This window comes from Passer domesticus, chromosome 10 (assembly GCF_036417665.1).
Source record: "Passer domesticus isolate bPasDom1 chromosome 10, bPasDom1.hap1, whole genome shotgun sequence".
Classification (NCBI taxonomy): domain Eukaryota; kingdom Metazoa; phylum Chordata; class Aves; order Passeriformes; family Passeridae; genus Passer; species Passer domesticus.
Genome location: NC_087483.1, coordinates 27,541,133 through 27,563,221, shown reverse-complemented (window position 1 = coordinate 27,563,221; position 22,089 = coordinate 27,541,133). Strand labels below are relative to the sequence as shown.

Genomic DNA, 22,089 nt, shown 5'->3' with positions numbered 1-22,089 from the left:
GCAGTGCATGTGAGTTTTTTTGTCAGTGCAGCAGCCAAAGGAATGCAGAAAAGCAGGGTGCCATTAATGGGACCAAGACGCTGGTGCTGAGCTGGGAGCACAGACAACCATACACATGGCAAAGAAGAGAAGCAAATGAGTAATCACCTCTGAAATAAAAGGCAGGAAGAGCTTGAGAAGAGCTGTGGCACATAATCAAAATCTTTGGTTCTGGCAGTCCCCATTTTGTCAGGCCCCTCAACACATACCCAGACACTGGAGTAGCAAAGGTGCAGCTGGGCTAGGACCAGAAAAGCAAGTTCCAGGGATGAGTTTTTTCAGGGAATCAGCTTGAGCAGAAGAGACATCAATGAGCTGGTCCAGTAACTCCAAATTTGACTCTTGCCCTTTGTGAAAAATGCAACTATAGAAGGTGAAGGCAGAAATTACACAAGCTCCTTAAATGGTGAGATGAAGACATAAAACCCTACTGGTGTTTACTGGCTCAGCTCCCTTAAGAGTCCTTCCCCCAAACAAAGCTGGGGACTGAGCTCACTCCCACTTAAGATCTGAGATCCCCAAAGGAACAGAGAGCAGCAGCTGGATGCCGACTGAGGAAGAGGGGGGAAAAGTGGGATGAACTGGGACATCTGCCTCCAGACAGTACAGATCTTATCAAGTCTATAGAAGGCTAGATAAAAATATCAGCCACTGTGGGCCTTCAGCAACTCAACTGGCTCTGGAAGTGACAGAAGAACATCCAATAGTACAGTGACCCCAAGAAAGAATGGCCTTCAGAACCAGGATGGAAACTGAACTTCCTGCTCTCCTAAGGCTATAAGGATGGCATAGGTGGGTTTGAGCAGGAAGGGAAACTTTATTGCATATTTTCAGAGAAGCAGCAGGATGCAGTGGGGCCAAGTCCCTGCTGTTTTGTCTATGACAGAAACTGAAGCCATAGACACCAACTTTGGACATGTGGAAAGTTTAAATGTCATAGAGACTACTGTGAATAGCTGCCATGATCAATATCCAAAGAAAACAGGCATCGGGTCACCGAATGTCAAATGCACATCTTTATAAAAATCAAGATCACATTGACATAAAATACAGGTTTGTCACTAAGGATTGAACAGTCAGGAAACTTGCCCTGAAGTGGCAGACTGAGCACTCATAGGAAAACAGAGATGCTGTTCTGGGAAAAGCTACCATCAGTGAAGGTCCCTACTTAGGGTATCAGATCCCACCCATCAGCACCTAACGTAACAGGTCCATTTCTGCCCACCCCCACAGGGAGCTTCAACAGCATCAAAACATCACACACAGTTCTATCTTTGCTCTTCATGAAGCCCTGGCCAGGTAGCAGCAGTTTTTGAGCCACATAGGAGCCTCTGTAGGAGAAGTTGAGATAAGGTAAAGCTCTGTTTAGGGAAGAACCTAGAGGTAGGCACACCCACCTCCACAGCCACACCAACAACAGCTCCTGAGACTGGCAAGCCTCTGAGGGCCTGTGCAGCCAGTAAGCAGCGTGCTGGGGCTGAAAGGCCCCAGGATGCCCACCTGAGGGCAACAGCCAAAGAAGAACACCACAACCTGTATCTGGTGTCAGTCTAATCCAGTTTAAAATTGTTCCTCTGTTGTTCCTTAGAAGCCAGGAAGGTGGAGAAGATTAGCCTAGTAGCCCATTCACACCCACCCTGAACAGGACAGGGAAAATGGCCTGAATCCAGTGAGATGTTAGAGAACCCTTGAGGCAGCAGCAAAGCTAGTATGGAAGCCCTTAGAAAGACATTACAGCACTGCAAAAGAATGAAACAAGGAAAACATGACAATTCAATAAATATAAGCTTTTATTACAATAGAAAATAGTAAAACTCATGTTAAAATAGACTCTTGCTTTTGGACTGCTCAGAAAAAGCCTAAGCCTTGTTTATACTTGCTGGTGCCCATCAAGGTCCTGACCCCTAAGCAATGAGCAACACATTTCTGTGCTGAGAACCTCGAGGCTCCTTCCTCCCAGTGACAGTGAAAAACTACAGCAGCAGACTGAGCCATGCCCCATCAGGCAGAGAGGCAAGGGCTCTCTGTGGGGTTGTGTACAACATGCTCCATCCCCTAGTGCAATCAGGCTCCAGTTTGAAGCAGGTAGCTTTAGGAAAACCATGGACAAGAAGGAGGGAGAGGAAAAAAAAATCATCAGCATATGATAGCTGTTCTGAAACAGCTAAGAAGGCAGCAAATGCATCTGCCAGAAATGGCACCTGAGTGCCTTTGGGTAGCTTACACACTATTACAAGGAACACTCTCCACCTTCTCCTTTGGTGGCCAGTCCAGTGCAAATAAATGACTGTGCAGTCTGAACCATCATGTGCTCCCCTCTTGCTCACCAGAAGGGGCCAGGGGCAAGAGTAGAGTGGAAAGCAGAGGCCACAGGACAGCAAGGTCAGATGGGAGTGGGAGACACTTGAGCACCACTGCTGGCACAGCAGCACTTGACTGCAAGTCCTGCCTGCTCCAGCCACCAGGCTCACTCCAGTGCCTCATACAGAGTCTTCCGGAGCTCGATGGAGAACATCTCCTCCCAGGGCCCACGGATCCACTCCACCAGCTCTGCCAGGAGCTCAGGGCACTCTGTGCGGATGTGCCAAGTGCTCTCTAGCTTCAGTACCTGGCAGGGAGGAAAGGTAGGGAGGTGAATGAGCAGACTGGCCTGAGAGGCACCAATCAGCCCTGAGCCACCATCCCCCAGCACAGCTGCCAGCTCCTCCTAATTCCTCTGTGACCTCCTCATCCCTCTCTGCTGCCAGCAGTTGAGGGTCCCTTGCATGACTTTCCACTGAGCTCCCCTGGCTCTGTGGTACAAGGCCCTAGGTTAGGATGGGAGATGAGAGCCCCAAGACACTTGCAGGAACAGGATTTGGGCAGAGTCAGCCCCCAGCACCCTGACCCCACGAGCACCTCCTGCTTACCTCATCGTAAAGCATCAGCTTGATGTCACAAGGACAGAGGCGATAGGTTATGATGTTGCTAATACTGGTGATTGGCTGCTTCTCCTTCAACTGGATGGTGCTCCTAGGAGGCATTTCTGCCTCATGGTCTTCATCCAAGCAGGGCTGCACCTGCCACTGGTGATTCTCCTCCAGCAGAAATAGCATGCTTCGGGTACTCAGCAGGGTCACAGGAAAAGCAGATGCCCCTAAAAGGATATGAGGGAATAAGAAAGGCTTTGCTGAGAGCCTGAGTCACCACAGAACCTTTGCTCTCCATTCCTCCCCTAGGGAAATCCTTTACAGCAGCAGTAACTTGGGTGAATGAGTTTATCCAGTTTCCTGGCTGAAGAGGGGACCAGGGTACTGAAAAGTGTCTGGGCTTGACGAGCTTATCCAAGCTTGTTGCAGGATCATGCACACGAAAGACCACTGCACAGCAAGGCTTGTCCAGCCCATGCCCTCAAGTGAGGCAGGAAGAGTCACTTGAGTCCTTTGACCTCTTAAACAACATTTTACTACTCCTTAGTTAAAATTTGACAACTGCAGCTCAAAGCCTGCCTTTTTTGGCCTGGATTTGTCTGGCTGCAGATATCTGATGGGTGGAACAGAGAGCACACACATAAAGTTTAATACCAAGCTGGGATGCATCATAAATATGACAGGAAGTAAAGTAGTTTTGATAAACTTTAGGCATCATAAATATAATCCAGCTATTTCAGTGGATGCAAATTAAAAGCACTAGAATTTGGGAATAAGTTAGATGCACAGTAATAGAAACCATTAGCAAAACTGGCTGAGGTCACAGGGGATCACAAGCTGATGCAGCAGTATGTTGCTTTTCTCATCACATCTCACTCTTGGGAATTAGTAGGACTATCAAAAAGGGGATGTTTAATTAATCCTCTCTACTTGGTAATAAGATCTCAGCTGGAACTGTGTCCAGTTTTGGGAACCATATTCTAAAAGAGAAAACTCTAGCGTAAAAAAGATGCACTGTAATTCTCCCTCTCACATACTATTTGTTCAGCTTGAGGATAGCCATGAACACACTTCCCACAGATTCCTTCTGATCCTCACACTCCCATGCCTCCCCAATGGTCAGTGGTGACCAGGGGTGGAAGAGCTTAGCAAATTGGTCAGAATGTGATTAAGAGCTAGGTTGCTTTTTTTCAGTGTCGCAAGCTATGATAACACTGGAATTGTTCACTGAAGACTCAAACCCCAAGTTTAACAAGTCTGTCCCTCAGCAAGGCCTGGAACAAAATTTAAAGGGTTCCAGCAGGCTCCTCCTGTACTATCATCTCAGGTTATGGACACCTTACTTCTGTTTTCCCAAATGAAGAAGCCTTTCAGCAACTCACACAAACCATCTGTTTTATGACTCCTTATCTTTCCCTCAGATCAGGGCAATGATCCAGCTCTCAGATATTCTCTAGCTTCTCAAGCTGTCACCAAAACTGGTGTGCGGGACCAGCTGCTCCCTAGAGCCTAGACTTCCATGTAGAAAAGGACTGGGAGATTTGCTGGATGTTCAGAAGTATGCTGCTATTCTACACAACCCAACACTAGAATGTGCCCCCATTTCACTGCTAGAAAAAGGGGGCACAGCTATTTTCTCCAGACTGTACACTACAATCACAAGCATGTAAGCAGACAGCACAATGTGTAGGACATCTGGCTACTGAGATCTCCTGTACCTTGGATCAGGTATGCCAGCAGGTAGAAGAAACAGGTGTTATCTGCAGCTGCAGAATCCGTGGTCTTGGAGTCCAGCAGAGGCCTGGAGGAGATATAACAATGAGCTGATAAGGAAGCACTCTGCTTCCAGTCTAGGTTTGCTGTGAACTAGCTGTTGTTCCCAGTCCTCTTGGGGAAGGGAAGGACCCGTATCTCCTCCAGATAATGCAAAGTCCTCCTTCTCCTGGTCCTCTGACCACCACCTTGCCAGCCAGGAGCCAAATGTTTCTTGCAAGTAAGAAGGCTGCCTATGCCTCCCACTTTTTCTCCCTCCATTATACCCTGGCTCCTCCAGAAGAGCTGAGGTTGCCCACCTGGCTCAGCCCAGACAGCCCTTTGCCTGTTCACCCTCTGTGCAGCAGGCACTCGAGACAGCTGCCTTAAACCACTAACACAGGCCTGGCTGCAACTCCAGTAGTGCCTCCTTCTGTACCACCCTGTTTCCAGCACCATGCTTCCCAGGGTCTGCTGGACAAGCAGACATCCCTTTCTACCTGAAATCCAAACCTCTCACAGGCTCTTACCATAGCCAATGTTGGGGATTCATTTCCACAGTGGGGATTTCCTTCACTTTACTCCTGTGCTTAGCAGGCAGTTCTTGCATGAGATCTAAAGAGGGGGAGAAGGCAGATGTCTTTTACTGCAAACCCAAGGGCAGTATGTAACAGTCCAGGACACTTCTCTACTGTTCAGAGAGGTGTTGCAAGTTATGATGGCAGTGAGATTCTCTCCCAGCTCTTTTTCTGACCTGTCAAGAAGTTTATTTCCAGCCTATATCAAACAATAGCTGTCCTGATAGTTCCCCAAGAACAAATCTTTCAAATCCCCTCCCCCACGCCCCTACAGCTCTCCTCTTACCTGTCAGGGTCTGCAGGAACTGGTCACAGCAGCTTTGGTTCCGGATCAGCAGATTGTAGGAAGTTTTTGGGTTCTCAAACTCCATTCGCAAGGTCTGGTGGCAGAGTCCCACTTCCAGATGAGAAATATCAGACAGGTAGTGAGAGTCATTCTTCTTCAGCCACTCTGCAGGTTGTCCCCTAATCACAGAGCACAGCCCTCAGCTGCAGCAGGCTGCCCCATATCTCCTCTCCCACATCAGACTGCAGCAGGGGGTTTGCCAGAAGAGCCCGTGCATGTCACCACCCCTCCAGAGTAAGGACAGCAGGGACTGGCACACGCTGGCACTACCCAGCACTCAGACTTGCTGCAGGGTCCTCACCTGATAGCTCCAGTGACTTCCAGCACATAGATCTTGAGGTCAGAAGCAACTAGGATTGAGAGGAACTCTCCTGGCCGGCCAAATTTCACCATGACCACCTAGAGCACACAGAGGGTGGGTGACAGCTCTGGCCTGCCCCTTGACAGCTCATCCACAGAAAGGCCAGACTTAAAGACACTTCAGCTCCCTTCACACCCCACAGTCTCTGGGATGCCACCTCAGTGCAGAACTGGCAGGGTGGCAAGAGGGACAGCAGAAGAGTTGTAGGAGTGGTGCTGCAGGAGCTCACCTTGAGGAAGCACTGGAACTCCTCAGCGTTCTCCTCAAAAACTTCCATGTCCAGGTACAGCTTCAGGCGATGGTCCACTGACCGGAAGTCCCTCGTGTTCAGGACGCTGTTTACAGCTGAGGAGAGCAAAGGGCACCAATGACACTGTCCACTGCCCATGCAGACAGGCACCAGGGCAGCAGTGTCACCCCTCTGCACACCTGCTTCCATCCAGTCTCTCCTCAAGACAAAGGGCCAAACCTGTGGGCTTTACAGGCCACAGTCTCCATGTGGAGATAAAAGAGGAATTCATTGCTCCAAAACTTGCTTTTTTTTTCAGATATACAAAGCTTTGGTCTAAGCCAGATTCAAACTGTTCTTGGCTGTTTAGTCACAGAAGGACACTGCTTTGCTGCTGGATTTGGCAGGAGGACAATTCTTTATCACAAAGCCAGAAAGATATTTCTTATTTCAGCTGGTGTCAGCTCAGGTCAACTTTTTAACTGACTTTGATCTTGGCAAGGTTAAAGGAGCCTGAGGAAGACACCAATAAAACTGCTAAAGAGTATAATTAGGTTTGTCATGAAATTGCATAACCAAAAAATTTATACAACAGCCACAGTACTGCCCAAGAGTTCACACTTTCCAGCAGAGCCTGCTCTCCACCAGAAACACTACACTAATCAACCACTCCTCACCAGGAACTTTCCATAGGCTCAGTTTTAAATTGGGACCTCACAATTTGACCCCAGAAAAAAGATGGCTTTATTTCTCATACTTCAACTGTACAAGACTGAACATAGCAACCTTAAAGCCATGATTCTATACTGACTCCTCTCCTGAGGCACAGCAGTCTGTAAGGACTGGGGCAGACCTCTATAGATCAAGAAAGCAACAGGCTGTAAATCAGAACTACACTCAGCTGCAGTAGAGTCACTTGCTGGGCTAGACCAGATAACCTCCATAGCTCCTTTCCAACTTGTTATTCTATAAATCACAAGCTGATACCCAGGCAAAGGCAGTCTGCTACATCAGAAATCCAAGGTCCTTCAGAAAAATAATTTGTGGACCTCCTGTCTTGCATCACAGCTTTCACACAGCCAGCATGCAGTCTCTTGAACAGGTTTTGTCATCTGAAACTCACAAAAAAAGTGAGAAAGCACAAGCAACTGTAGACCCACAAACCAGAGCCTCCTACTAGCACACTAGCCTCACACTGCACTGAAGCCAAAGAATAAATAGAGAGGAATAATGCACACTAATCTCCAAAGGTAATGCTCCAGCTGGCAGCTCACAGATGCCACAGGAACCCAGTGTGTCCATAAGTGAGCAATGCGCTTCCAGAACAAGACCCGATTACTCAGAGTCTAAGCAATAATAGATATTAGGAGCTGACTCACTTTTCCTACCTTCAGGCATGAGGATTTAACAGAGAGGGGAATGAATCTCTGCTCATAAGAACCATGTTTATGGCTGATCATACTTGATGTCCCCCTTCCCCATTAAAAGGGAGGAAGTGTACCTTGCAAGCACCAGTGATAAAACCAGCAACAAGCTGTCAACACCCCAAACCCTGCACAGTTTCCTCATACTCACAAGGACTGAGATTCCACGTTTCCTCAGCCTCAGAGTTCACAGAGAGCGGGGAAGGCGTGGGCCCCCGAGAAGCGCTGGAGCGGCAGCTTCCCACCAGGCTGCCCCCGCTGGTGTCTGCGTGGCTGAGGGACAAGTTCTGGCTCTTCAGGCCCTGCTCCTTCCCAGAGCTGCCCTCTGACCCATGGCAGGTGGGATGAGGAGTGCTGCCAGGCTCAGGCTCAGCGCTCAGCTCCGGGCTCCTGGTGCTGTTGCTGGTGTCTATCTCCGAGCTGTCCTCCCCACCGATGTAGAACTTCCCGCTCTCACTGGCCAGGACAGATGTTTCCTCTGGGCCCTCCTGCTGGCTGCCTCCCTCCAGCACAGAGTCTGACAGGTCCTCACTCGTGCTGTCGGCACCAGGTGGCAGAGGTGTGCTGGAGCACTCCTCTGAAGGCAGAATGACCACATGGTCACTGGAACAACTGGGACAGGCTATGGGCTCACCACCTGCTGCAGGACCTGTGAAAGATTTTGTCAGGTATAAAGAAAAGCCACAACAGCTCTCCCCAGCAAGATTTTACTCCCCCCCGCCTCCTCTGCAAACCATGAACTCTCCCTTTTCAAAGTAGAGAATAGTTACAGTCTGACTTGAGCAGCTTGTTGAGCAACTTGTTCAGAAGCATATCCTACATACCTCCCCTCACAAATCAACCAGAAATTCTGGATCAGTGCCACATGAAATAGTTCTGCTCAGATTTAGGGTGCCCAGTGTGTGCTGTGGTTGCAACTGAAACTGTATCAGAGCTTTGTCTCATGACTTTCCTCCACTTCACATCTGCAAGTGCTCACATAGCCTCAGAAGCCCAAGCTCATGACCAGTCCACCCAATCTTCCTTAGCCACCTCCATCCCCAGCATGCTGTGTCCCTTCCCCAGCTGCCCTATCCCTTCTGACACTGATTCCTCTTCCTCCCTTCACCCATACCAGAACAGACTCCCAGCTGGATCACAGGATTCCCATTACTCTGGCAAGAAGAAGAAAGTATCCTGGGGTGGAGAAAAGTGCTGCAGCCAGGACAGCACTTCTGTGCTCACTGCAGTACTTCAATCCCAGCATACTTTGTCAAACAGCATCTTCTCAGCTACAGCACTCCCCACTTAGAATAAACTGAGCTTTGAAAAACACAGCAATCACAAGATGCCTACACAGGACTAGCCACATCTCAGCTGAAATACCATGTCTAGTTTTAAACAGCCAAAGAAAAATGTGGACAAATGGAAAAAAGTACAAAGACCAGCAAGAAACTGAATGTATGAGATATGACTGACAAGTACATTATCTAGAGAATTGAGCTTATTTAGTCTAGAGGACAGAAACCAGGAAAAGTTGCCAGGGGAGAACAATGGCCCTCAAGTACAAAGAAAGAAATAAATTGCTCCTCCAAACTGGCAGCAAGAGTGAGCTTAAGATCACAGACAGGAAGACTTAGATTAGAGTTTCTGGTTGTTTTTCTCATGTCTAACAGCCAAAGTTTTACCTGAAATACTGATGCAGATTCCCTGGAAGCTTCCATTAGCAAAAGCTCCTTAGAACAAAGTCTCTGTGGCAGAACTGACTACATGACCTTTAAGTCCTCTCCCAGACCTCAGTTTCCAGCACCCTTGTGTTCCCCCAGGCCACCCAGAACAGGAGTGCTGTTTACTTAACCTTAAACCAGTGGTTTATTCCTGCTAGGAAACAAGACAGGCTTTTCCCAGTCCAAGTAGGCCAAGTGAGAGTTCATCCCACAATAGGTTTTAAATTCCAGTACAGACAACACATCTCCTATACATTCCATGCTCTGCACCACAGCTACCACCATGGAATTCTGCCTGGGCATTAATTAGCAAACATCCTTCTTCTGGCCACTACTGCCTACCTTGATCTGAGGCAACTAGAGTCTCCAGGATTTTGGTGTCTCCAAGCTCTGAAGAATAGGAACCTTGACGCCAGTAGGGCAGGGACTGTGAAAACTCCTGCTTGCATTTCAGGCACTGGAGCTTCATGGATCCCTTCTGTTGGTCCTGATTTCGCCGATTCTCCTCAACAGCTGGGGACAGCACTTCAAGGATACACTATAAACAGCACCACAGAGAAAAGGATACTGTCAGGTAGCTATGATTGTCCTAATAAAATCAAGCTTCTGACACCAGCAAGACACATGCCTCACTATTGCATTTCAGAGGGTGAGGGGTGCAAGAACATTTCCCAGCTGTGCAAGACTTGCCAAGGGCATGGAGCTTCACTGCAGAAGACCAAAACAAACTGGTTTTACAGGTCTGTGCCTGATAGCTACATACTGACAGGCTCCCTCTGGACCTCTGATCTCAAAGGTGCCATCTATTTGTGTCTTGTCTCTAACAACTTGTTCAAATGTACTTAAATGGTATCTTGAGAGAAATGATTGAATTAGAGACCAGAGTCCCTAGAGCAGCTGTGTGGACATAGCACTGACATTCACTGTCCAGAGGACCAAGCACAGGCCAGCACATCACTCAGCACTCACAAAATATTACATTGCACGTGCACAAGTAATGATCACTAGCTTGACTACAACCTTTTCATCCCAAGAGGGAGAAAACTGCAAGACTCTCTCCTGAGAGCACTATTTATGCCACAGGAGCTCCACTGCCCATGGCCATGCTCACAGGGCCCTGCACAGGTCACCTGTGCAGAAGAAGAAATCCCTACAAGCCAGACCTGGGCAGCAGGTGCTCACGTGCTCTGAGAACAGCAGCCCTATGCTGGCTGGAAGAATTCAGGGTCTTGCAGTAACACTGCTGGCTCCCCAAGGCTCCCCCACCTGCAGACACTGCTCCGGGCAGTCGTCAAGCACCACGTATCTGCGCTTCTGCCGGTCCTTGCGGATGTAGCTGAAGTGCAAGGTGAGGACAGGGAAAACCCGCTCCAGGTCCTGCAGGAGACAGAAAACACCCTTTCTAGCATGAGGGAGAAGCCTTCACAGACTACATTTGTTTGCAAAAGTCTGAAACATGGCCATACAAGCACTTAATTTAGTGCGTTCTAAGCATCCCTCCACAGCTGCTGGCATTTGGGAGTCTGGTAAAATGGGCAGAAATAAATAAACAAATATAAAGTTAGTAAGTGCTGACAAGACTTGTGTTGAGTGCTTGAAAAATTGCATGAGCACTTGAAACTTACAACAGTAACTCTCAAGGTCTAGAACAAAGCATTTCAAACAAAACACCTTTTTCATGAAGGTATTTCAGAAGAACATCAAACCACAAACATTCAAAAAGGCACAGGGGCAAGGTTTAAAAATGAGTTGGAGCTTTTAGAGAAAACAGTACATGTCTGTACACAGACTGAATGTTAAAATCTTACCACATGGAGAAAGGGATTTCCAGACTCCCTTTCTAAACAACCACAAAAGCCAAACAGGGCTGGTAATGCTGAAGTGTGCACCTAGAGCAGATGGCACACTGCCCACTGAGCTGCCAGACTAGACTCTGTGCTGCTCTAGAAACAAAGCAATCCACAAAGTGTCCTCCAAGGCCAGGGTGATATCCCAGTGAGAAATGACTGGGAAGGAGATCTCCATTTCATTTAAGTTCCTCTTGAGAAGTCTCTCATTCCTCCACACCAGAACAAGTCCGGCCATTGTCTAAATTCCAGCTATGGAACAGATTTGATGCTGGCTTCTGCTGCACTACAGCAGGTAGTCTAAGCAATACAGATACTAGGAAAAGACCTGCAGGATTCTCAACAGGAGCCCAAATCCAGAATGCTGCCATACACACGGAGTAAGCCTTTGTCCACAGACAAAGGCTCACAGAGAAGTGTAACTCACCATCCTCTTCCAGGTCAACTCAGAGGTCTCCACATTCTTCAGGCATTTCAGCTCCAGCCTGTGGAGGACTCTGGCAGCCTTCAGCTCCACCTCAATCACATGCTTAGCTGTGATTCGCAGGAAGATCCAGTCTGGCTCTGGGTCCCCATCTCCTTCTATTTGGCTCACCAGCACTGGCTGGCACAGGTCCACTGCCAAACAAGACACAATACAGGTCAGTACCTGCAGCTTTCAGTCCTGCTGGACCTAGGTTCTTAGCATTCCCACAATACTGAGCACCATGATACAGTTTCAGAGACAAATCACATTTGATTAATCTATTTTGTTGTCATCCAAGCCCTTAAAAACAGCAATGAAAGGACCTGTTTACCTTCTACCTTCTCCTCTTCTTCCTCTCCAAGCATTAGCTCATCTGCCTCCTCTTCTCCTCTCTGTTCTCCTTCCATAGGCTCATCCAGCTGTACTTCAGGCTCTTCCTCCTTCGCAGTGTCATCCAAAGGAGGAGAGGATCCTTCTTCCTGGGATACTTGGGGCTTTCCTTGCTCTGGGTCAGAGCTCTCGCTCTGCAAGTCCACTGCAGCAGGTCTGCCCGTGACCTCATCTGCAGAACGGCTGCGGGACAGCACGGGTGCTTGGTCATGCTCCTCCAGGTGTCTCTTGTACTGCAGCCAGTCAGCACCAAAGCGATCTCTGAAGCTGGCCAAGCGCTTCATCTCCTTCTGATGCTCTAGGACCAGACCTGCAAAGAGAAAACTTGGGAAGTATGAAGGTAGTGACCAGGCCAGAGCACTCTCACTGTGGGCAGTTTAGCTGCTATGTTATTAAGGAAGATGACAAGCCTCACCAGCAGAGAGGGGTAATGCCTGGGGCTCGTGTTCTGTGTCACTTGGCTCCGAAATACTTGCTCTGCGCACTTTGACTTTTCCCTGGAAAAAAACAGGATAAAAGTAGTTGTGAGGAACTAGAACAATGAAAACAGCACCTGATGAGGGGCTCTGAAAAGCTGAAGGGTTTATAGCTGTTACAGTGTAGGGACACACCCTGAAACACTTGTGAGGGTACATGAAGATTAATATTAAAGCCCCCTCCTAACACACAGCAGTGGAGAGGCTCACTAACCACACAGTCAGTACCAGACCACACCTCACTGCAAGAGGCTTTCACATCAAGGCATTCCCTTCACCCAACGTGCCAGCTACGTGGCTAAGAAGCTTTGTCAGTCCCAGACCTTGCTTTTCTTTCGAGGGACCCTGACGGCCACATTCTCTGATGGGGACTGGCTGTCGCTGAAGTCTGCAGCACAGGAGCTCTCCAGTGCACTGCGGTCCAGTGCAGTCTTCTCTGAGGTAGAAGTGTGGATGGACTGGGACACACTTTGCACAAGTCTTGGAAGGTGCTAAAGCAAGAAAAATAGAGTATTTCCAGCTGAGTGCAAAGGGCAGACAAGGAAACCAAGCCAGAACTCAGGCTGACAGCTTTCCTACTCCTCCCCCCAAGTTTTCACCATCTCAGTCAAAGCACTGACAACAGACCCTGCCTGGCTGATTGGATTGTTTATCACAACCACTCTCATTTACCTCAATCTCTGCCTTTCTTAAAAATAGCAGATGGGAAACTGATAACTAATTTGCTGACACGTAGCTCAAATGTCAAGTACCATACAGTACCTGAAGAGGAAACAGGCAAGGCTCCAAGTCCTGCAAGGCTATATAAGTCAGAATAGATTATACTGGCCAGTTCCAGTAATTATTAGGAATCAGCATGAACTGAGACAAAATTATCTGTGTCAAAGTCAAGGTAGCACATACAGATTTAATAGGACACATGACAATGCAAAAACCTGTCAGAGTTCCCAGTCCCAAAGCCAGTAAGACCAGTTTTTACCAATTATACTTACCATTAGGTCTGAGGAAGAGAGTGGCTCCCCGTCCAAGAAGAACTGTAATTAGAGACCCATTTGCAGTCAGATTCCATTTGGCTGGCACATACTCAGGACAACTTCTGCTGACTCCTACTTCCTTTCAGACCACCCTAGGGTTGGGTTCCCTGGCAAAAAAACTGCAAAGAAACAGCCCTGTTCCTGCCTATCCACCACTCCTTTAGTTGTAGCTACCTGACCTAATAGCATGTAAGGCCAGAAGGGACCATTGTGGTTTTCCTGTTTACAGACTTTATAACTTCCAGAAACGTATCCAAGACAGTTCACGGAAGAGGTACAATGGATTATTCTACAACAACTCAAATTGTTTTGAAAGGTACTCACTTTCACCTCAAAGCCTTTATCCTACTTCTAGCCTGACTCCACATAGCTTCCAGTAATTTGAGCTCAGTGAAAGCTTTGTCCAAGATGCAGTTTAAAGCAGCCACTTGCCACTAATATGAAGGGCAGACCAGTTCTGGAACACCTTTGGCCCTCAGCAAGTTTATTTTGCTAAATTGCCGAAACACTGGCTTTGCTGGATTCTTTATTTGAAATCAGGTTACCAAGAACTGACCTAAGCACTGGAGTGTAAGGGAACAGTAATGACACCTGACTGAGAGCAGAGTGAAGGAGACAAAGAGGTGGCCATGGCTGCCAAAGTAGTACATACTTTGGTAAGGTGGGCAAAGACTGTGAGTTCCTTCTTTGCACAGCCAGCTACATCATTACTATCTAGCATTAACAGAGTAAAGTTCCACCAGTGAGCAAAACTGAAGAAGTAGACAGTGAAGACATATTAAGATTTGAGGTGTTGCAAACATGAGATCAGTATTCAACCATGTGCTAGCCAGCACATCACTTAAAAATTTAAGGTTAAACTACTCTACTGCAGGTGAAAAAAAAAAAAGCAACCACAAAACAATCACCACTGTTACACAGCTGGAATAAATCTGCAAGTTTCTTTTCCCTCATTTGCCCCAAGTGTTAGAACACCCTATGCCTTCAACAGCAGGGGCAGAAGGCAGGTGGCTAATACTCACATTGGAGAAGGCTGCCCTGGGAGACACATGGACAAGGGCTGCAGATCGGTGATTTTCATGGAACCATATTGGGTTTCCCTCCAAATGCAGCTGGGTGAGGGAAACAGACAAGTGATTACTAGAAGCAATATTCCCTACCCCAGTCTATCCTGCCTGCAGACTCCAGTCTTTCTCTCTGCTTCAAGAAATATCCTTGCAGTGGAACAGTTATCAAGCCAGGAGAGGACTAGGCTTTTAAAATGCTTCTTGAAATTAGTTCAGCAAATAGAGAAGCAGATTAAAGTACCTCCTACTCAGGACCTAAATCATTATGAGTTTTTTCAGTACTGATTCTGAGAAGTGTTTAAAGAACAGTCCTTTGCAGGCCCAGAGAAGCTGTAGATGTCCCATAACTGGAGGTGCTTAAGGCCAGACTGGATGTGGCTTTGAGCAACCTGCTCTAGTGGGAGGTGTGTCCCTGCCCATGGCAGGAGGGCTGGAACTAAATCTTTGAGGTTCCCACCAACCAAAACCACTCTCTTGATTCTATGATCTTCTTTCACAAGCACTACCATGACTGCCATGCTGCCTCAGACTTCTCTGAACACAAAAATCCACAACAGGATTATGGGAGGATCTTTACTGAACTTGACAATGTTAAAATCAGAAAGGATGAGCAAGGAAGTGGGGATGAATATATGAAAAAAGGTTAGCTTGAGGAAGGGTTACTAAAAATGAAGGCTGAAACACAGGTGTTTGTGGAAGGCTCCCCCATCAGTTTCTTGCAATAAAATTAAATGCTCAAGAGTTGAACTTATCTTTCAAAACTCTCTGGCTACCACAAACTCCATCTTGTACACCCTGACCATGAAATCCCTAATTTACTACATCAGGCTTTATGCTTACTTTTTTTAAATAGTGCAGAGTGGACAATGGTGCCAGCTGGGCATGCTCCAGCAGCAGGTTATAGGCCACATCCAGGTGCTGCAGATTCACAAGCTGTTCCACCCCTGCGAACAAAGCAAGAAGCCATCAGCATGCTAGATGACATAACTTAGGAACCTCCCCCAAAACCAAACCCTAGTAAAAATAGTTGTGCCCAAGATTTCAAGTTCTGTTTGTTCTCAAGGATGAAGGAAGGCTTCAAACTCAGGAATGCTTCTCCCTGTGGACTCACCATTAATGCTGTCGAGCTCATTGTTGCGCAGGATCAGAGTCACCAGCTTGGATCGGCTGAAGATGCCAAGGTTTGGCACCTTGGACAGGAAGTTGTATGCCAGATTGAGGTATTCCAGCTCTGTAAGGGTCTGTTCAGAGACAAGAGCAGCATTGATCAGTTAGGACCTTATCCCAAAGCCTGGCCCTGAACTCAAGGCAGGCCACTAGCTTCTACCATTTTTTTCATCCCAACAGGGTGAACCAACAAGTGAGTTTATTTAGACTGTTTCTGCAGGAAGAGTTCAATGTTCACATTGGAAGTGATTTGTTTAGGGGCACTCAGCATCATCTGACTGCTTTACAGAATTTGCCAGGAGCACCTTTCTCCTTCCTCACCAACTTCGATGGAGCATAGGAAAGGACTAGACATCCTGCCTCAGCAAAAGGAGTGAACTACCAAAATAAACCCTTTCTTACCTTTGTAAAGTTGATGGAGAATGATACATTGTGAGCCCCACCAACTCCATGAAAAGCTGTTTCATAGCTTTCCTTCAAAGAAGCAGGTCCAGCCCAGCAAAGCGTGGATTTCACTGCTGTTCCCCAGAAACACACGTGCCATTGTGATGGACTATTCCTTTTTTAGAGTAACTGGTTTCTGGGAGCAGGAAGTAAATGCTACTGGCAGTTTGAACAAACTGAACAGTAAGCTTCTGCGGCCCCATGCCTGGCTACAAAATTTTCACCTGCTGCACAGATTACAGCAAAGTCTTGGCTACAGTGGAGTGCCCAGCCTGTGAGGGGCTGTACACACACTGTGTGTATCAGTCCATTTACCACTCATCCATGCTGGACTGCCAAGTGACAACCAGAGCTAACTCTCTGTCTTAGAGGTGAGGAACACTGCCTTCTCTGCCTCAGTGGCACTCAGACTGCACATACAGGACAACAGTTTTCAGGCTGCAAGACCTGATTCTGAGCCACACCATATCTGTGATTTCTTTCATTATACCTCACCTAGTAGGAATGTAATGTCAATGATTACAGAATTTTAGCAGAATCCTCTGCACAGCAGGAAACCCTGCCGGTCAGCCCACAATACTCACCGTTAAATAGTGCTCACAATCCTGGATCTTGTTGTGACTCAAATCCAAGACCCTCAGAGCATTCAATAATTGCTGAGGGACAAAAAGATACTAGATCAGATCCTACAACTGTCTCTGTCACAGCATGAAAAGCCTCTCCTGCTGGGAGAGGCCAGAAAAATTAACACTGCCCACTTCCTCCCACCCAGACCTAGCAGCATCAGTAACAGAAGGCCTGGCTCTTGGCAGTGATTATCTCCTCTCTTCTCCTCAGCCATGCAGGAAGGATGCCCCACTCACCAGTGAGTCATCCAAGGTAGTGATTGAGTTATAGCTGAAGTTCACAGTCTGCAGTTCCAACCATGGGAGAGCACAGCTCAGATCTCCACCGCAGGCTGAAATTATTTCCTAGGAGGAAGAGAGTACCTTGGTGTTATAGCTGTTATAGTAAAAGTACACGAACACAGGAGAACAGTCTAGAAGGTGGCTGATGCTTTGCTTTACAGACCTTGTTTTGCTTAGAAAGGCAGTGACTCTTTTGTCCCTAATTCAAGTATTCGGAGGTGGTGGGAATCCCATGGCCAGATATTTAGAAAGAAGGGAGATTCTTTTGTTTCCTGCTCTGAAGTGGCAATAGTTAACCTAAATCTGTTAGATTTCTTAGGGTCAGAACACTGAGCACAAAGATTCATGCTAACAAAATCATTTTCAAGCCTCCCTCAAACAAAAGCAAGATACACATTTGTATCCTGGCAGATAAAAAAAGCTCTGAAAGCACTCCCTACCGTCAGCCCCTGTTCTCCAGCAGGTATCTGCTTCCACATCCCAGAGAGAAGCCCAGAGGCCCATGGCCAGCACAGCCCGTGCTACTCAGCTCTCCATGGCTGGAGCCTGCCTTCACATCTCAGAAATGTGCTGGGCAGCAGTGCAGGTAAGACACTGGGGTACAGCATTTCCTCTGACAATAAGCTCTAAAAAAGCTCCTGAGGTACAATGAAATAAACCTTGACCAGCTGCAGTCCTTGAATGTGGAAACAGCCAGACACACAGAGCTGTCAGACCTAGCTGACACAAATGTTGTCTAGAGCCTGAAATTCTCAAGAATCTGAAGAGAAGACTGCAGAGCACATGTGCTTGCAAGCAGGGAATCCTTCAACACTGCCTGAGACAGCAGCAGGACCCCAGAACAGGGAAGGGAGATGAAGCCATACACAACATGAATGAATTAATAAAAGGGCTAACACTGTCTCCTACATCTTCCCTGTGTGAAGAGCTGTAAGATCCAGACAGCCTTTCTCTTGCAATTTACCCCATGAGCTGAGACACTCACCTCCAGTGTACTGATACATTTGCAGCAGGTTAGAGATTCCAGCTGAGAATAGACAAACCGCAGTCCCCGGAGGCAGTGTGGAGGGACAGACCTCAACTGCAGCAGTGATGAGAAAGTAAGAACAACATACATCAAAATATTACAGTGGCAGAGCAGATCCAAGTTTTACCCCAAGCAAGTGTTGCAGGAGTTTAGTCTTAGCCTTCCAGGGAAGCCACAAAAAACTACCCAGTTTTTAGGAGTAGAGGCATTCTGCAACCACAAAACTAGCCAAGAAAATCCAAACAGCAGGACTCAAAACCACTCTTGCCATCTACACTTACTTCCAGATGCCGGAGGGACTTGAAAGGGAAGATCTTCACAGCAGATTGCAAAACACAGTTTGGAACATGAACAAGCTGGAGAAATGAGAAAAAAAGTCTCAGGTCAAGCTTGATTTATGCTGCATTACCACCTTCCTGATGGACCAACTGCAGCACCTTGAACAGGCTGTCCCTCCAGCTCAGGTAATCCCTTAAAAGCTCTCTCCCAGTGCTGGTAGTGGCACTGTCTCCCTGGATCATAGTACAACAGAGGTCACAGAGAACAGCATGTCAGCAAGTGTGGTCTGCCAGCCCACAGAGCTCCTCTTCATCTCCCCTGCCCTCATGGCTACACTTTCAGCAACACTGGGAGGTCTGACAGCTGGATTCCTCATCAGCCACAACCAGCAAATCTACTAAAGACAAAACTAACTGCTGGAGGTATGTTTATCAAGCAGCTGAGTAGAACTAGCACTCTGGTGGGAGGTGTGCATGAGCATTTTACCACAAGAGGCCAAATAAGGCAAATCACAAGCAGATAGAATGGAAAACAGAGCTGGTCTCCAAGGCACTGTTAGTGTTAGACTGAGGTGCCTGCAAACCTCCTCTTTGTATTCTGCAGTACAGCCACAGGTCCTTTCATCACAGGGCAGTTGGGCTGTGTCCATGTACCATAAAGCAGCTTATTAAAACCACCTTCTAACGACAGTGCTTAAACAGTATTTCTGGCTGCTACTGAAAGTAATGAAGCAGTTACCACTTCCACTGTAGGCACCAAGGTACAACCAGAAAGACCATCTCTACCAGTTACATTCACTCAGAAGTGACTCATCAGATGCAGAGCAGACATCCTAAGGCCTCACCACCACCACTGCTTCCACGGCTACAGCCCTGCCAGGAATGAATCACTGCCCACTGCCTGCCAGCACTAATGCTGCACGTTGGACAAGAGCATTTGTAAGGGGAGCTTGCACTGGCATGCCATAATGACCAGCTCTAGCAAAGTTTATTTCAGATGCCATTCTTGCTGTGTGTCTTGATCATCTCCTCTCCCTCCACTGTCTTAAAAATCTATCAGGCTGATATAAATTATTAGCTTCTCCAAGTAAACCAATTACCAGACATCAATGGGCAGCTTCCCCTTCTTGAGAAGCTTGTTGCAGAGAGAGCACATTTTCTAGTGAACAGGAGCACTCACCACAACATCCTCCTGACTGCAGCGTCCCTCCCTGCCTCCTCCTGCCAGAAGACCCATGTTTCTAGACAGACTCTGAGCTCCACTCTAATCTCCCCACTCACTACACTGTTACAAGATCCTCCCAACACAATTCTGATACCGCTCCACTCTCACAGGAAAAACAGGTTTTTAAAGATGTCACAGATTTTAGTCCTCAGCCGCAATACCTTTGGAGTCCCACTGTAGAATCCAAAACAGCTGTTAATGCCTCTTCCCCTTACAGGCTCTTTTCACCTCTACTACCCACCCAGCATGTCTCAGTGCTGAGTAGAATCATGTGCAGCATCATTGCACATGCCGCCTTTCAAAAACCTCTCTGAAGAATTTCTTGATCTACAGTTTTATCTTTACTACAGCCTCTTTATTGTTAAAATTAATGACAATATGCTACTAGAACTATCCTGTGCTGTGAAACTGATCAACCAGAACCACTGTCCAGGCTGCCGAAGTAAGCAGCAGCCTCAGAGTGTGTACAGCATCTGACCCCTCTGCTCAAGTTCCCTGGCTCTGCTGTCTTGGGCACATCAATCATCACTCCGGGAGCACTCAGCTGGGCTCAGGTGCCAGATACTGCCTGAATTGCTCAAGCCCTTCAAGAAATAATAATTTCCCCAGCAATGACAACACCTTACCAAGCTCAGAACTTCATTAACTCCTGCTGCCCCCGTTTTTAACTCTGAGAAACTTTTGCTGAGTTGCGCGGCTGACCCGAGGTGAGCAGCTACAGACTATCGCGCTAAGTGATGACTCCACGCAGGAGCCCTGGGAGAGCGCTCTGACCCACGGAGCCTGCCCGTCCGGCGGGGACAATGGGCGCCCGAGGAGGCCGCCCTGGAGCTGAGCCTGCAGCACCCCGGCCCCGCTGTGCACGGACCTTCAGAGAGTGGGTCTTCTGCAGCACGTCGAAGAGGAACTGCGCCTGGAGGATGGCGGCTGTCTCGGCCGGGTGCGAGGGCAGCGCCACGAAGCCGCGGTTCTGGTTGCGGGAGCCCAGGTGCTGTTCGAAGACCTGCGTGAGGTGCTGCAGGGTGGAGGTGAGCAGCGTCAGCGTGCTGGAGCCGTCCAGGACGAGGTCCCCTGCAGGACAGGGAGAGGCCGGGCCAGGCCGTGAGTGTCCGCGCACCGGGGGCACTGACCCGACCCGGCCCGGCACGGCCCGCGGCGGCCGCCGCTCACCGGCGTCCTGCAGCAGCCGCGCCAGGCCGCGCACCAGCGTCTCCGCCGCCGCCATCTGCCGCGGGGAGGCCGAGGCGACCCCGGCCCGGCCCGGTTCGGCACGGCCCGGCGCGGCCGCTCCCTCCGCCGCTCTTCCGCGTTACCGCCGAGGCGCGCCCTTCCGCCGCACCAGCGAGGCGGCCGCCGCTCACATCCGGTTGCCATGGAGCCCGCCCCGGCGTCCCCCTCCCGCTCGGCGGGGCCCTCGCCCCCCGGCCCCCGCCCCGCCGCCGCCCCGCGCCGCCGCCCCGCAGCCCCCCCGGTAAGCGGCGGAGGCCCGGCAGCGGCGGCGCCGGGCGCGGAGCGGGCCGGGCCGGCGGGAGGCCGGGGAGCAGCGCCGCCCGCCGCCGGCGCGGCGCGGCACGGCACGTGTCGGGCGGAGCGCGGCGGCGGGGCCGGGGCGCGGCGCGGCGGCGGCGGCGGCGGGCGGCTCTCCTGCTCCGGCGGTGCGAGGTACGGGCCGGAGGGAGCGGGGGGTGGGTTGTCCTTGCGGCGCTGCCCCGGCTGCAGCAGCTCCGCCCGGCTGCCCTGCCCCGGCCCGTCTGCGGAGCGCTCCGGTGCTGCACGGTGCGTGGCGCGGTGCGGGTGGCTGCCGGTGCGGGGCATGGTGCATGGCATGGCACGGAGCGGGGCGGTGCACGGCACGGGGCACGGCACGGGGCACGGCACGGCACGGCACGGCACGCAGCGCGGTGCTGGGGGCTGATGCGGCGCGGCTTGGAGCAGTCCCGCGCTCCGCACCGTGCGGGCTGGCACGGCACGGCACGGACGGGGTGCGGTGACCCCGGTGGCTGTCTGTGTCCCTTTCCTTCCCCGACTGTGCGTGTGTCTGTCAGAGCCGTCCGTACGTCCAGTGGAGGGGTGGCTTATTGTTACTGTCTGGTGTTGGCACTTGGTTCTGGAGTGAATTTTGTTCCGTGTGTTCGTTTATGTGTCTGTGGACCGTGCAGGCTCCGTCCCGTCTGGTACCCTATGGAGGGCCTGTTGTGAGGGAGAGTCACGGAACAGACGGTGCATCAGGAGTGAACGGCTGTGATGGTTCATGCAGGGTAGTTCAGTGCAGTACAGGATTCACTGAAATATTTAAGCCTTCTAAAGTGTTTATATGATAATACAAATTTCAACATAGCCATGTGGGAGAGAGATCCACAGGTTAAAACCTTCATGCCCCAAAACTTTGTGTGTTTACTGTCTTACATGTTTCCTT

The 22,089-nt window shown here is 49.3% G+C and overlaps 2 protein-coding genes across 3 annotated transcripts in view; one reads left to right on the top strand and one right to left on the bottom strand.

Moving 5' to 3' along the window:
- Positions 1 to 1,811: 1,811 nt before the first annotated feature.
- Positions 1,812 to 21,048, bottom strand: STK11IP (serine/threonine kinase 11 interacting protein). The gene is made up of 24 exons (XM_064434758.1): positions 20,844 to 21,048; positions 20,542 to 20,744; positions 18,452 to 18,526; positions 18,129 to 18,224; positions 17,099 to 17,206; positions 16,820 to 16,891; positions 15,736 to 15,865; positions 15,465 to 15,568; positions 14,580 to 14,669; positions 13,516 to 13,557; positions 12,847 to 13,014; positions 12,463 to 12,544; positions 11,989 to 12,357; positions 11,619 to 11,809; positions 10,611 to 10,721; positions 9,687 to 9,882; positions 7,790 to 8,287; positions 6,215 to 6,330; positions 5,926 to 6,023; positions 5,565 to 5,743; positions 5,231 to 5,315; positions 4,667 to 4,749; positions 2,949 to 3,175; positions 1,812 to 2,647 (listed from the first exon to the last, which is right to left on the bottom strand). Exons 1-24 carry the CDS (start codon positions 20,896 to 20,898, stop codon positions 2,507 to 2,509), a joined length of 3,519 nt encoding a protein of 1,172 aa, XP_064290828.1. The 5' UTR covers positions 20,899 to 21,048; the 3' UTR covers positions 1,812 to 2,506.
- A 151-nt stretch (positions 21,049 to 21,199) lies between these two features.
- SLC4A3 (solute carrier family 4 member 3) overlaps positions 21,200 to 22,089 on the top strand; it is a 33,840-nt gene continuing 32,950 nt past the window's right edge. For both annotated transcript variants that reach the window (XM_064434757.1, XM_064434756.1), the window contains exon 1: positions 21,200 to 21,335. The gene's annotated coding sequence lies outside the window, so the exon portion shown is untranslated. The remainder of the gene's footprint in view (positions 21,336 to 22,089) is intronic.